Raw genomic sequence first — 15,854 nt, 5'->3', positions numbered from 1 at the left:
AAAAGCAACACTAAGTCAACTCAAGTGCACCTGAGAGCCTTTTCCCCCCCTTGATGCGAGATCCTGAGCCGAGTTTCATGCCTGCAAGCATGCACCTCTCACTGAGCCGCACCTCCAGCCCAAGAGTATTAACAGTTTCTAGGGCTCTGTCCATTTCATCTTTATAAGGAAATTTTTTTTGTTTAGAGCTCATCCAGGGGCCAACTTGAGAACTTCTGCAATACAGGATTTCAGGATACTACCTCCTAGCAGGAACCTGCATGCAGGACCAGGGTTGGGGACCCCGTGTCTTTGGATTCCTGCCTCTTTTCTGCTCCATACACCTGGATCCCTGTTAACCTCAGTATTTTAATTCCTTAGGCATTCCAGAAGTGTTCCTTTATGGATGTAAATCCAAACAGTCATGCTGAGCAGTCCCGAGCTGACAGCCACCTTAAAGACACTAGGCCAGGCGCCACAGTCCCACCCAAGGAGAAGAAGGTAACGTGAGGCAGCTGTGGACTTTCCACACAGTCAGACAGCCCTGCCCTGCTCTGCTACTAACACGCACTCTTGCCCTTGACCTCTCGCACGTGGCCTTCCTGTTTTGCTCTCTCCCTTGTCTTTTGAAACTAACAGAGAAACAGGTTTACAGTGAGATTAGAAATATCTGACTTGTTTCCAAAGTCAGAATTGTTCCCTGTGAGCACCACACAGTAGTGTTTGCAAAAGCAAGACAATAGCGTCCCCAAATAGAGAATGTAAACCTTCCAAGTGCTTCGGTCCAGCTCATTAGAAACAACAGCAACAATAAAAACCAGAAATAATAACTAAGTAAATGCAATTTTTTTCTCATTTTCAACCTATCTCATGAAAGTTTAGACTCATAGAAGCATACCTGTATACACACTGAAGAATGCCAAACAGGATCCTTACAAATTATGGCCAATTTTGAGGTATATTTTTTAAAAATGAGTAAGTGTAGTTTTAATGCTAAAATAATATACTAGTGACTTCGAAGAGATGTCCAGGGTGTGTAGCAAAGCATGATCCATGCTGAAGAGAACACTGGTGGCATCGAGGTCAGAGCTACAGTGAAGCTGAATCCAGAGCACCTGTGGTTTGGGGGTTCAGAGACTCATGTTAATTAAGGATAAAAAGTTGAACCAACCCGAGTCCTAACATTTCCCACCAGAAAACTTATATTTCAGGAACCAGGGACACCACTTAATTCTCAATAAAGAGAAACAATAGTAAGAGAAAAGCTGCAAGGTGGCCTACTACCTACCCCACATGGATTCCTTAGTTCCTGTGTAGGCAGACTCAGTGAGGTAAAGTATCAGACCACAGAGGGGAAAATCTAAGTCTTCAAGGAACCTGCTCAGCTCTGGCCTGCCGCCGTCACAGAGCCCGAGTGTGAAGTGATCTGCCAGTAGACAGATGAAACCGTCAGCAGGCAGAGGATGTCTTACATGCCTGGAGGTTGTTAGACAATGACAGGCAAAGCTGTCTCACACAGAAAACTAAACTCATGATATCACCCCAGAAATAGGTTGCTTGTTCATTCTGTGTGAGGAATTTTCCTATTTGGCTTTATTACCACTAACTTGTAGAAGGCCCCTGGCAGGGCCTGGTATGTTGTGTTTGGACCAATGTGAACATTCTAGAACACTAACTGGAAACTTCATACCTCCCAAAGGTCCCCCGATAACCACAGTGTCATTGCAGACTTTTCTAATTGGCTCTGATATTGCCTGCAGTTCTTGCTTGAAGTTTGAAGTCCATACCTGATGATAGCTCTGATTGGAAGCAAGTTGCTATGGGAACCCCAGTGGTCACTGTTGAGTGCCCAACACTGGGTTTGTTTGTAGGTCAGACACTCATTTTGGATCATGAAACTCAATAGGTGAATCACTTCGTACCCCCCCCCCAGAGTTTCTGTCATTATTAACCTCTTTGTGGCCCACTCACCTGCCCTTCCATAACTTAAATGTCTTCGTTGTTTTCCTCCCGCTCTCATGAAGCTCCAGCCTGGTCCTTCACACGGCTTCCTTGTGACTGGGTCTCTCTTCTGCTTATTATCCATACACGTGGGGCTTGCTTCCCCAGCCATCCCTGCCGTGCAAGTCCTGGGGCTTATAAGCAAATACTAAAGAGGGTGGTTGCCGTTCATGCAAAATCGTGACCATCCATGCCTGAGAAGTCACTGTCAGTTTCCAGGACAGCTGTGACCAAGTTTCCCTGAAGTCCATGTGCTTGCTCTGATGAATCTATTCTTTTTTTTCTAGCCCATTAATAAAACGCAATTATCTGTGTGAAATCTGAATTACTCTTCAACTTAGCTACCTTCTGCTGGGGTAGTCCCACTGGTAAATTGTATTCAAATATACACATTACAGAGCGAGACTGGAAATATTTAGCAGTAGACATGGCCGATGCCAGCCCCGCCCCTCTGCCCTCCTCTCCCACCCCCAGTAAATGGGCGTGGCAGGGGATTTGAGCTTACACACACCTAGTCCTGTCCTATTGGGAGTAAACTTTTACCTGGATGCTAGTGAAATATACTAACTCCATGTTTGGAACTGAAAGGTTGGGCTGGATCGTCATTTAATATTCTTCTTAAAATCTTTTATGTGCTATGTTAGTTGCTTTATAATCTGAATTTAAAATCCCACAGAAAAACATACATTCTATTGCAGCAGCAGTAATGCCCCGTCTGGGGACCCCCATGGGGAGCAGGCACGTAAACTGGCGGTGACTGGCGGCGGGTGCACCTCGTTCCTTGTCTTTAATGGTGTTCCATGTGGTTAATGCTGACTTTGTTGTTTGTGTTGTTCATGCTATCCCTTGAACGCGTGTGTTCCTTCCTCTCGGAACCAGAGCAGTGGTGTTAACTGTGGCACAGCCTGGGTTACTGTGCTTTGTGATATTGTCAGCACTTTAAACAAATGGCCATCACTGGGATTGTATTTCACCTTGTGACAGACATCACTGCCTCTTGGTATTCTACAACTAGAAGGGCCAGCAGCAGCACCCTGAGAGGAGAACAGATCCTACTATTAGGGATGCACAGGGTCTGGGGCTATTCTTCCAGTCAGGCTAGAAGAACACAATGCCCTGAGATGAAATGCTCTGATTACCTGGGCTCTCACGCTGTTGGGTCCTTCAATCCTGAATCTTAGTGGGACTGAGACCCCCATGAGCATCTTTACATCTTCAAATGGAGATCATAAAATGCAGAGAATAAAAACTGACTGTGATATCACAGCTACCATCTTGGCCTCAGATGCCTGCACTAGTTTTTTCTCCCTGATTATGGCCATGCACCATGTAGCATAACATTTTGGCGAGCAATGGACATGTCTACAGTGGTGACCCAATGAAGTCATAACTGGTGTCGGTCATCTGCATCACACAGTTGTGCTGAGGTGGTTTATGGTGGTCTAAACAGGTCTACTTGATGCTGATGTATGAAAGAGACAGTTGCCTCTGCTGCCTGATGGGATAAGGATAATAAAAGCTGTCACTGGTGTATGTAATATTCTATACTCTTTATCAGTGTCTCAGAGTAGACTTCTAGTTACGTGAAAGCCAGAAGTCACCGTAGCACAATTACCTGTGCTCCATGGGCAGCACCTTTATGTGCTGGTTTGTTGAATCTGTCAAGAGCATCCTGAGGCCACAAACAATGGTAGCCTACACATCTGGTGAGTGTAAGGATACACTAAAATGTTTGCACAACATAATCACTCCATGACTCAATTGTCAGGACATGTCCCTGTCATTGAGGACTACATGGCTGCAAACTGTGGAGTATTAGCACTACAAATTTAGATGTAATCATGGTGGCTGTTATTAATTTGAAGGTTATCTGAATACACTAATAAGCTACAAAGACATTTTCAATCTGTCACTGGAGCATGGAAGAAAAAAATTTTTTTTTTTTTATCCCAGAGTATGACAACCAACCCAAACAGAACTCCTTATGGGATGATTTCCATAAAAGAGTTGGAAGGGACATTTTTAAAACTCTGCTCTTGTTCCTCAGTTTATAGGTATAGCAAAACCAAAACCTGAAGTATGGAGGCGTGAAATAGAGGGTGTATCCAAAGTCACGTCATTAAGAGGCAGTTGTATCTCAGAATCCTAGTCTCTGCTTGGCCCATACCCCCCAGTGTGCTTCATACAATTCTGGTACTAGATTCTGCTAAGATCACAGACAGTGAGGAGTTAAAAAGAGAGTTGGTAATGGCTGCATTTATTCTCTTACCTGCTCCCCCACAAAACTGGAAACCCTGGAATGTTCCACTAATGGAGACTTTGATCTTGTGCGAGCACAGGGCAGTTTTGAAGGTTGGAGAGCAAAGCAGTCCCAGGTAAACAGAGTGTAGGGTGTGGGTTGGTGTGTAACACATGTGCTTGGGCCACACGCATGTTTGGAAAGGTAACTAAAGGATAGTGATAGTCCACTGTGGGCGCATGTGGTTTTGTGGAGTAACATGTCCTACACTATTCTACCAGAATTTGGAATTTTTCCATGAAGATGTACGAAAATCTGATGTTGAATGTGAAAATGGCCCCCAAGTGGAATCTCAAAAGGTGAGTTTGCCGCATCTGGGTTCCAACTCATGCCATGCAATTTAATTACCTGCCCTTGCAGATCCTTTTCTGATTAATGTGTGTGGTTTCCTTTCTCCACTTTGCCTCTCAGGTTACTGCAGGGGCTCTGAGACCTAGTGGCCCTTCCCAGTGGGAAAGAGCAATGGTAACTAGTATGCCCGACACATCGAAAACACCGGCAAGTAGAGGTGACACCTTCATGGAGGAAAATTACACACCCAATAAGAATGTATTCAGAGACAGTAGAGAGTATTCCCAGAAAAATGTGGCTAAGGTCAATTTTAATTTCACTGGCATGAATTCATTAGAAGGTGAAATCCACAAAGGGCCTAAGGTCTCGGGACTACTGTGTGCTGTTCCTGACACCGAGAATCAGAAGGCGAATTATGGAAAGGCAAAAGAGACAGGCCAACCAGGACAGGAAAATACAGATAAGGGTCACATTCCTCCACTGACTAGATCAACAGAATTAAGTATTCATGATGTCAAAGCACAAGATCATGACGTTCTCATGACAGATCTTGGACAAGTTGTCCTGAGATCCAAGGTGGGTAGGCACACTAATCCGAACACTAATGAAGACGGAGAATCGACTCCCAGTTCTCCCAGTGAGGAACACCCAACCACTGATAACATCGCCTTCATGATCACCAAAACTGCTGTCCAGGTTCTGTCCAGTGGGGAGGTCCATGACATTGTGAGTCAAAAAGGACAAGATGTGCAGACGGTCAATATTGATGCAAGAAAAGAGGCTACCTCTCAGCAAGAAGGGACTGAAGGCGAAGAGCCAGTCGTGTGCCTAGACAAGAAGCCAGTTATCATCATTTTTGATGAACCCATGGACATCCGATCTGCATATAAGAGACTTTCCACTATTTTTGAGGAATGTGATGAGGAATTAGAGAGAATGATGACAGAGGAAAAGATAGAGGAGGAAGAAGAGGAAGAAAACGGAGACATTGGAGTCCCACCTTCCTCCCACACGTCTCCTGAGCAGATTGACTCAGGAAGTGGAAGGAGGGGACAGAAGGCAGAGACACAATCACAACCCCACTCCGCGGCAGCAGAGACACAGACTCCAGGAGGGCAGGAAGTTCATAAAGCTGAGCAGAGAAAACTTAGCGCAGAAGATTCTCCAAACTCGGGACGCAAGTGTGACGTGACTGATGACCAGTTCGAGAGCCCCAAGAAAAAATTTAAATTCAAATTCCCTAAAAAGCAGCTTGCTGCTCTTACTCAGGCAATCCGCACAGGAACTAAGACGGGAAAGAAGACCCTGCAGGTGGTGGTCTATGAGGAAGAGGAAGAGGATGGTACCTTGAAACAGCACAAAGAGGCCAAGAGGTTTGAAATCAACAGGTCACAGCCCGAAGATGCCCTGAAAACCATGACCAGGAGACAAGAGCAGCTCAGTTTTGAAGGCACATCTCCGACTTCAAGGACGGATGAAATTAGGAAAAATACGTACAGAACGCTGGACAGCCTGGAGCAGACCATAAGGCAGCTTGAAAACACAATCAGCGAAATGAGCCCCAGGGCCCTAGTTGATACCCCATGTTCTTCCAACAGAGATTGTGGTGCAAGCTCGCCCCACATAGCCCAAGAGGTCTCTCCCCGGACCTTGCTAGTTCTGGATGAAGTACCCCCTGCCCCAGAACCCCCCACGTCCATATCTTCAGCTTCACGTAAGGTATATTGGTCTGTGGAAAGTGGAAAACTCCAGCTGCTTCTTAAGCCTGTCATAATCACAGTAGCAAACGGTGTCTTGTGATTTAATCGCTTCCTTTCAGGTGGCTCGCGTTTTTTTGTCTATTTGTCATGTACCCGTCTTTTCTCCCTTCTCCGTCGCCTTCCAAAAACAACCGGCAACTAGGTGTCTAACAGCTAATCAATTCTGTTTGTGCCTCTGTTGCTGATTGGTGTGGGTCTGTATCAGGAAGCTGGGTCAGCCATGTGCTGTTGGTACTCACATTAAAATCCAATTGATCGGTAGTGAGCTGTTGATTCTGTTTGATTCTTCTGATTAACCCAGTTGGTGTCTTCTGGGTCTGTCCTGCATGTAGGGCGCTAGCTTTTCCCTTGATTTTCTCTGCACCTAGAGGGGCAGTCTCAGGAACAATCTGCTCACCTTCTTCTCTTTGTCTCTCCTCCCTCACCGGTCCTTCCACAGGGCTCCAGTGCCACCCCACAGACAAGCCGGATGCCAGTACCCATGAGTTCTAAGAACAGACCCGGAAACCTGGATAAAACCAGCAAACAGTCCAAACTGCAGGATCCCCGCCAATATCGTCAGGTAGTTTTACCTTAAACCAAATTTTGGATGGACGCTGTTGCAATTAAGAAGCCAGTCGCTGACTTAGTTTATACCAAATACCGTGTTTTCTTTGTGAGATATCATTTACGTAGACATTCTGGATCTGGGTCTGGGGGCATGAGGAAAAAAAAATCTAAAAAGAACTGTGTTAAACTTTTCACCACACTCTTGCATGCCTACAATAAAATGTCTTTTCCTTTGTGACTCCAGACCTTAACTGTTAACACATGGTGCCAGGCCAGTGGCGGTTTCTTTGGTGAATGTAGTGCTTATCAAAACCTCTTGGGAAGCAGAGACAAACCAGCCTGTCATCGGTCTGCTCTTAAGTCACTGCTACTAACATCTGTGTTGACGGCTTTAAAGTCACATTAACACCCCCACATTAAAAGCACATTCATGCTCCCCACCCCAATACCAATCCCCATGCATGGCCAAACCGTGACGTGTGGTCTCCCTTTCTGCCGCTTCCATTACTTCTCCGCTCTGTGCATGGGGTGGTTTCTGCCAGGTCCAGATAAGCACAAAGCGTAGCTCAGGCCGTGACTGAACCTTGTTTTTCTTGTGCTGAATGGTTCTCTGAAGGGCTGTGTTGCCAGGCCCTGTGTGTTGATGGTGTTGCCAGCTTTCTGACCGCGTGTCTCCTGCCATCTTTGTTTGCAGGCTAATGGAAGTGCTAAGAAAGCTGGTGGGGATTGTAAGCCTACTTCCCCCTCCCTCCCTGCTTCTAAGATCCCAGCCCTTTCTCCCAGCTCTGGGAAAAGCAGTTCTCTACCCTCCGCTAGCGGTGACAGCTCTAACCTCCCCAGTGCACCTGCTACTAAACCATCGATTGCTTCTACCCCTCTCAGCCCCCAAGCAGGACGGCCCACTCACTCCACCTCCCTCATCCCCTCTGTCTCTAATGGCTCCTTAAAGTTTCAGAGCCCGCCTCACGCAGGTAAAGGCCATCACCTTTCATTTGCACTGCAGACTCAAAATGGCCGAGCCGCCCCTACTTCCTCCTCCTCATCCCCTCCCTCCCCTGCCTCCCCCACCTCCCTGAATCAAGGTGCCAGGGGCGTCAGGACCATCCATACTCCTAGCCTCGCCAGCTACAAAGCACAGAACGGAAGTTCAAGCAAAGCCACCCCGTCCACATCAAAGGAAACTTCTTAAAGGCCAGATCCTATTAGGCACGAGGTGGAATCACATCCTTGTTTCTAATTTTTAGCCAGTCTGGAACAACTGTTTCCACAGGAGAATGTACCATATTGCTGTACTGTCCAAGGCTTCATGCAAAGTGTGTGCTAAACACTAAGTTAGTTCCTAGGTTGCAGTCAAGCCTGCTTTTCCACTCTGTTGCTGTTGTAATTTCATAGTGACGACTGTCTAGATTCAGTACCTATTCGATGAAGAAAGCATGTGCTATTAACCAAGAGAGTACGGCGCGAGCCAGGAGACCGTGAGACGAGCTGTACTACGCATGTAAAACATGTATGATTCCAGAGTTTTAGTATGTTTTGTATAAAAATATTTTTCATTACGGAGACTAGAAGTGAACAGAGAGATACACAAGTGTGACTATATAAATTGTAAAGCATATATTATGATATTTTCTTTTATTTTAGTGTCATTTAGCTTTATTACAGATTTCTATTTTTGTCGAAAGCTTCATGGTTCCTTTCAAGATCTTTTTTGCCAAAAAACATTTTTGATACTACAACATTGTACATTTGAAAGTAGCATGCTAGACTCTAAGCCAGTGCGCTTCTGCACAGCCCGTAGGACGACAGTCAGCAACCTCGTGCACTGCCATCGGAAGATGGACGGCAGCTTGCTAGCCCAAGCAGGTGTGCTTTCTTTTCCTTTGCCTTATTTTTATTTTTTTCTTCCTTTTTTTCTTTAAAAAAAATATATTATTATTCTTTAGTATTTTTTGTTGCAGTATCTTAACCCCTTTTATGTTTCCCTAGACCTGGTAACCCACACTATTACATTGTGGATTTTAAAACGTACACTTCTGTACGGTTCTGTACACTGAGGAGATTTTGTAAATATATAAATATAAACAGACATCAAAATACTGTATGTGATCACACATGGAGTAGTTTTCCCACACCAAAGTTAATTTTTATGCATGCTTGAGGGTCTATGTTGGGATGGGCGGAAATGGCACTACCCATCCATTTTTAAAAAGCTACAAGTTTGCACAGCTCGAGTGGTTTTGTAAATAACTGTATTTGTATAACACAGCCATGTAACATACAGAACTGTAAGCAGAGACCTTGCAAAACTAAATAAAGGGCTGCATGCTTAGTATTTTTTGTACCTTGTTATTGTAACTAACTACTTCCTAGTCAAAGTGCATGTAAGTATTGCCTCAGGGTCTCGGCTTTGAGGGCATTCTGAGTAACATGTAGCCACGTCCACGTATACAGTGGTGCTTCTCCGAAAGCTCGGAGCAGCTAAGGACGAGTTCCTAATAAACTAATTGACAGTGTGGTTGTCTGAACTTCACTTTTCTCCAGGGCTGCTTGGGGTTTGGCAAACAGACCATAAACCTCGACACAAGTTTGTGTACTCATTCATCAGAGGGGTTTTTTGCTGCTTTCTTGATTTTTTTTTTCTCTTAATTTCTAGTAAAAGTAAAAAGAAGATGCCTTTATCACTTGGTTCAAGCGGGGTTTGTGTGTGTGTGTGTAGTTTTTTTGTTGTTTTTTCTTCAGTTCCCAATTTTGAATTTTTTAAATTGTTATTTTATGTATATGGACATACATTCATTCTTGGTGCCTGTGGTCAGAAGAGTTGTGTCGGATCCCTGGAATTGGAGTTCTATCTGGTTGGAAGCCTCCATGTGGGTGCTAGGAATCTAAAGGAAATGGACACGCAACACAGCACGTTTTCATTTACAAAGACTGGAAAGAAGATGGAGGAGAGGGATCAGTCAGGAAAGTGCTTGCCCTGTAAGCATGGGGATCCTGAGTTTGGTCCCCAGAACCCACAAAAACAGCTGAGCAGAGTGGCATGCCCTTATATTCCAGCTCTGGAGGCGAGACAGGCAGATCCTCAGAGACTGGCTGGCTAGCCAGTCCAGCCTAGCCAGTTCCAGGCCAGTAAGATACCCTGAGGAACAGCACCTGAGACTAACCTCCAGCTGTGATATGCATGCATGCACATACATAAATATAGACAGATATGCACACACAAGCTGGTAAAGAGTTATTAATAATAAAAATTCCCAGATTCCACAACAACCTTAGGGACCTGTTCATCATTTTTCACATCAAAAAATATTTAATGCCGGGCGGTGGTGGCGCACGCCTTTAATCCCAGCACTCAGGAGGCAGAGGCAGGTGGATCTCTGTGAGTTCGAGGCCAGCCTGGTCTACAAGAGCTAGTTCTAGGACAGGAACCAAAAGCTGTGGAGAAACCCTGTCTCGGAAAAAAAAAATCAAAAAAAAAAAAATTTAACTTGTTGGTTAGATGTAAAGAGCTAATACTGTCACACTTTACAGCACCCTGCTGTGTGTCCCAAGCTTCAGGTTTCCTGAACATCATGCCTTCATAAGAAATACCTTCAGAGACCTCTGCTCAGAGCAGTCGTGGCAGCCACAAGATCAGTAGCAGTTAGGGAAGGTTTTCGGCGTACGTGATTCCAGCACTCCTATCCGGCCCAGCAGTGTCGCAGTCTCAGTGGGACTTCATAGACATTACCCGCTCCTAGAATTACAACTGTGCTCTGTGACTAGTAGCTACCTAATTCATGCTGGTGTGCTCGCTCCTGTTTATGGCCATGCTGGGAATTTTTGCTAAAGCACTAACTAGCAGGTTGGGGTTCAGTTTGACATCAGACTTCCCAGAGCTCTGGCAGAGTCCTGTGACTCATGGTCCCTTTGAGCCAGTGTCAGACAGGCAGGAGCAGATTCCCTGGACTAGAGAGAGACCTCTCAGGACTGACCCAGAACTCTCTGCCTGCCTCTTCCATCGGGTGGGGGAGGGGTGACGCAGTGCCTTCTCTCTTGCTGTGAGGAACAGAGCCCAGGTATAAGCAGGCTGCCCACAACCACACTTAGCAAAATGGCAGCAGGCAGAAATGAGTTGACTCAACACTCATTTCTAAGTCTGACATAACTTGAGACCCGGTTTTACCCTGTCAGCCTTAGCTGAGTTAAGATCTCCGCTTTTAGTTGGTTCCTCACCTCACTGGCCACAAACCCTTCAGCTGCTAACCACAATCGAACCTAATGGTTAACACCCAAAACCAAATGCTTTCTACTTCACATGAGTCTTCTTTACACCAGCCAATCTCTCTGAAGGCCAGGAAGCAGGCATGAGGACCTAATAAAGGCATGGCCCTTGGGTCCTCTTGTCCTTCCCACCAACCTGCTGCCTGAGCTTTGTTCTGTACCTACTCACCATCCTCTTGGCCCCACCCCCATCAGCACTCAAAGATCCTTTAATAAATTGCTTAACTTTGCTGTAGTTTGTGTTTAAGTTCTTGCTGCATTGCATATGCCTATCACCCAGACCTACAGGGTATCCTCAACAGGGGCTGTTTGGTTGAAGGACGCTCCAGTATAGAGATCTCAAAGTGAAAACAGAATGCATACAATCAGGCTCACAGCTGCACCTGGGCTATTTTAACATCTGAATTGGGTGAGGAGTGGCAGCAAAAACAGCTGGCTTCTCAGGTTTTGTTAAATTACAAATATATATTTGCTTAAGAATCATCTATGGTTGCCATTAATCTAATAAGTCTCTGCAATCTGACAAAGATTCTTAAATAAGCTAAATGGGCCCAGCGAGATGCTTCATCTGGTAAAGGTGCCTTGAAAACCTAATGCCCTGAGTTCAAGACCAAGTACAGGCATGAAGACGGGAGGAATGGACTGAATCAACAAAAGTTGCATACTCTTCCTTGAACCAGGTTTGTAGGTAATCAACCATATCCTGGATGTCCTTATAGCACAAACAGCTTCCTTGGAGCTCCAGAAGTGCTAATACACGGGAGCAGCCCCACAACCTTCGGGAGGACACAGAAATTGGGGAAACAGTATCAGTTAATAGCATGGAAGCTAGTTTCTGTACATGTGTCAGTAACACCAGCCAGGGAAAGACCTCGAGCCAGGTCCACCATCCAGTCCCTAATCTGCCCTGCAGAACAGAAGACAGATATCCAAGCTACTGACTTCGAAGTATGGCATTGTCATCCACAACGTACACATTCAAGAGCTGTGCAATTGAGTAAAAAATACATAAAACTCTCATAAGGCTTTGAGTAAGTTGACAATTATGTGTTGGACCACACTCTTAGGTCCTGCCCCAACAACAGTTCATGCTGCCCAGCTTAGTAGCAGAGGCTCACTCGACAGCCTGAAATCAAGAGGGCTAAGATGTGTTCCATCGAGTCTGCCCCAAAAGGCAGCGACCCTATGCTGCATACCTTAAATTCACACAAAAGGCTCCATGTTTAATTGCCTGAGATTTTCAGGGATTCCTTAAACCATGAGTCTGTGGACATAGCCAGAGTAATGGCCATCTGTCGTCTATTATGAGCCAGGCATGATGCTTCAGGGGCTTAGATCCACTGCCTCTCCAACCTTAGCCATGAATTCTCCAACACACACTGTCCTCTCTCGCCAACTCTCTGTGCCCAGGCAGAGGCCTGTAAGGGGCAGACCGAGTGGGGCAGAGCTTGAATGTTTTGCACGGGGGTGGGAGTTCTCATGGCGCCTCTTTGGAAGGCAGTACTGTTGGCAGGCGTTTTCCATTCCTTGATCAAACAAACAAGCAGGCTGTAGAAGCAGTCGCTGTAGGGGTTATTAGACTTCAAATTCTGGCATCTTCCCCTTCAGAAGAACGGCAGGTAGCAAGATTCTCCGCTCACCAGGCTGACATTGTCATCAGCTGTTAATTGTTGGGAGGGGAATGAGCTGGGTACAAATGTGGGCTCACAACACAATTCTCCCAAAGCCCCATGTTGGTATCTGAAATTCCAAGGTGCTGGATGGGGACCTCTTGCCAGGGCTGGTTCTCCCTGCTATAGCCCACATCTCCGGGCCCTATCCGACATGGGAGTCCTCGGGCTGATGGCGCTCATCTGGTGAAGAGCTGTTGGGAAGTGCCTCCTGAAAGGGATTCTGGTGTCTTGGCTTTGAAACTTGCCAGGTATAAATTTGTAAAGGGGCCCACTGAGAGTCTTTAAGATGAGAGAAGGAATCTTAGTTTTGTTGCATGTAAGTCCCCCTTGTAAACAGTTTTGTATGAGGAGAAATCCTTCAGGGCGTTTCTACCCATCCACCAGTGTAGCACAGTCCTCACCTGGCCTGATGGCTGTCACAGGCATGCATCCTCGCAGAACTCAGCCTCAAGTGAAAGCGCATTCAGACCAGGCCCCAGACTCAGACGCTGTGAATGCCATGAGCTGTGACTTTTTGCAAAGAGTGGACCACTGTTGGAAGGGTCAAACAAAACAAATGCCAGTCCCCCGGGTTCCACTTATCACCGGAGACTAGATTGCTTAAAGGTGACATGAATTTGGCCTCTGGTATCTGGTAATTACAAACACGGTTTTCATTTCTTAAATGCCCAGCAGATGGCAGCATAGTCCTACCAGGCAGGGACCATCCTTAAGCAAGCTTCTAGCATCCCTGACTCACTAAATACCACTTTTACCTTCAGTGCTGAGGAGAAAACACTCTCCACAGGTCCTTCAGGTTGCCCCGTGGACCAGTCCTGCTTTCCCTCCTCTACTTCTTCCTAATCCTTTATCCTTGTATGATCTCTCATAAAGCCTGATAAAGTTGTTAGCCAAGGCAATCCAGCCTCTGGGCACCTGTGAGGGGGCTGAGACGCTGAGGAAAGGCAAGTTGGAACCATTGCCAGGTTGCCGGGATAGCAAAAGACAGAGAACAATGAGAGGTACCCCAGAAGTGGCAGAACCCAAGAAAGCCTGGTATAAGGTATTGGAGGCTCAGGGGGCAGCTTCTTGAAGTTGAGGGCATTGCCCTCCTGGAGGGCTGTGGAATGTGCCACCTGAAGGTGCCAAGGCTTGGGCACTCAAGAAGAATGAAGAGAAAGTGTTTTCTCAACCTCCCAGGTCACTCTTAGCGGGACAACAGGACTGGAAGGTACCCTCTCCTCCCAGAAAAGCCAGAGGCAAATACAGATATCACTGCTGCCATGCTGGTTTCCACAGGAAGAACTTGGTTCAGCCATCAATTGGGGGTAAATGTGTGCACCCCACCTCCAGCTTCTCAGCTGTTATTTTACCCACTTATTTACTTAGAAGCAGGGATTCCATATATAGCCTAGGCTGTTGTCAAACTTTTATCTTCCAGACTCCAGAGTGCTTCGGTTGCAGCTGGAGTGCCACCATGTCCTGCCTGGCTTTATAAAGTCAATTTATAGCCACCTTATCTGTTATATTCTTGGTGCCTTTGGGAATTGCCTTGGGTTTGGCTATACATGGTGCTTTCTTTGTGATGCCAGTTCATAGTATTCAGGTGCCTTTGCCGGCGAAATTAAGACCTGGCCTTATGAAAGCTCAGATCTGGGTCTTTCTTGGTCTCCAGATGTTCCTACTACTTAAGTGAGGCACTTTAACTGTGTTGCTACCAAAGACTTCACTTGCGGTCAGCAGTATCATAATGATGTGGCTCGCTGGGTGCCTCCCTGCTTCTGTATAACATGGTCCTAACCCAATGGGGAGGGGCCCCGGCAGATGTGGTGCAGGTTATGGGAGAAAGCTGGGGGAACTGTCTTAGCGGCAACTGTGTGGTTCCTGTCAGGAGGATGACACTGTTTCTCTGGTCACCAGGTCACATCAGTGTATGTGACACAAGGCCAAAAGCCAAATCCTCAGTCTGTCCCTTGCTCAGAAGGGGTTGGCTCTTTCCACAAGCCCCTCTTTAACACCACCTAATGCAGACTGGGCCCAACAATGTTTGGCCTGGTGGCTTCAGCCCATTTTTCCAGCCCTCCATTCTCCTTGGGATTCTGTCTGCACACTCAGCCCCCACCCCCAGCTCCTCAGCCACACTCACCGGGCTTCTGCAGACGCCGCTACCTCAGAAGTTACAGAAGTCTCTGTTTCTTCCATCACTGTCTTTGGCTTCATGTAAAGCCATTGCCAGTGACTGTTCTGGACTTAACAGAACAGAAGCCCTTTCTGTACTGACACAGAGGAGTGGCAACCTTAGTCTTCCGGGCTTAGCAGTCAGAACATGGCTGCATGATCAACAGATACTAATGGTTCAGCGCAGGGCATGCCATCTGTCTGCAGAAGACACTGTATATTTTTTGGGAGTACCATCTACTTAGTTGATTATTCTTGCTTGGATTTGCTTGGTTTTGATTTTGATTTTTGTTTTGAGCCAGCATTTAAAGCACCATCCGGTGCTGTCTTTTCAACAGACTGGATCTAAGGGTGTGCACTGGATTGAATTGTGACAGATGGATTAGAGCGAAAAGCTTTTTTAGAGCTACAAAGAAGCAAAGTGCACTTTTGATAGGCCAGTCTCCACTCTTGGCCAGCATGCCTTCTGGGGTTTCTACCCTTTCACATGGGTACCCAGGCTAGTCCTGGGGCTCCAGCATCTCTTCTCTCCATGATGGTAGTCTTCCTTCCAGGCTTGTCTCTTTCTGAAAAGTCCATGGTTGCACCTGATGTCAGCTTGAGGAAGCCAAACCACAAGAAGGCCTTCTCTTACCTGGACAGGGAGCAAGGAGGACATGGTTCTGGGACAGACACATCATCTGCTATAGTTGTCATCAGACTGTCTTTGTCTTGGCAACTGAATAGGCCCAGAGGAGAAGGTTATCACCAGGCCTACAGTTCTGCAAGGATAAGGAATGCCCTGTCACAGACACCTCAAGGAGAGATGGCATTAACTTCCCTCTTTGTCTAAAATGCCTCAAAGGAGACACTTCTAATGCAGATTAGGACTTCCTGCCCCAAGGA

At 46.3% G+C, this 15,854-nt stretch overlaps 1 protein-coding gene across 14 annotated transcripts in view; it reads left to right on the top strand.

Annotated features, from left to right (window-relative positions):
• Kiaa1217 (KIAA1217 ortholog) overlaps nt 1-9,392 on the top strand; it is a 789,026-nt gene extending 779,634 nt beyond the window's left edge. For 7 of the 14 annotated variants that reach the window (XM_057787133.1, XM_057787136.1, XM_057787132.1 and 4 more), the window contains 5 exons: nt 361-480; nt 4,501-4,578; nt 4,691-6,289; nt 6,770-6,892; nt 7,574-9,392. In XM_057787133.1, coding sequence (XP_057643116.1) covers nt 361-480; nt 4,501-4,578; nt 4,691-6,289; nt 6,770-6,892; nt 7,574-8,068 — 2,415 coding nt within the window. In that variant the 3' untranslated portion in view covers nt 8,069-9,392. Of the gene's footprint in view, nt 1-360; nt 481-4,500; nt 4,579-4,690; nt 6,290-6,769 lie in introns of all 14 variants that reach the window. The other 7 variants (XM_057787141.1, XM_057787139.1, XM_057787138.1 and 4 more) reach the window with 4 other exon arrangements.
• The last annotated feature ends 6,462 nt before the right edge of the window (nt 9,393-15,854 follow it).

Source organism: Chionomys nivalis, chromosome 13 (assembly GCF_950005125.1).
Source record: "Chionomys nivalis chromosome 13, mChiNiv1.1, whole genome shotgun sequence".
In the NCBI taxonomy this organism is placed as follows: domain Eukaryota; kingdom Metazoa; phylum Chordata; class Mammalia; order Rodentia; family Cricetidae; genus Chionomys; species Chionomys nivalis.
This window is presented reverse-complemented; position numbering and strand designations above follow the sequence as displayed.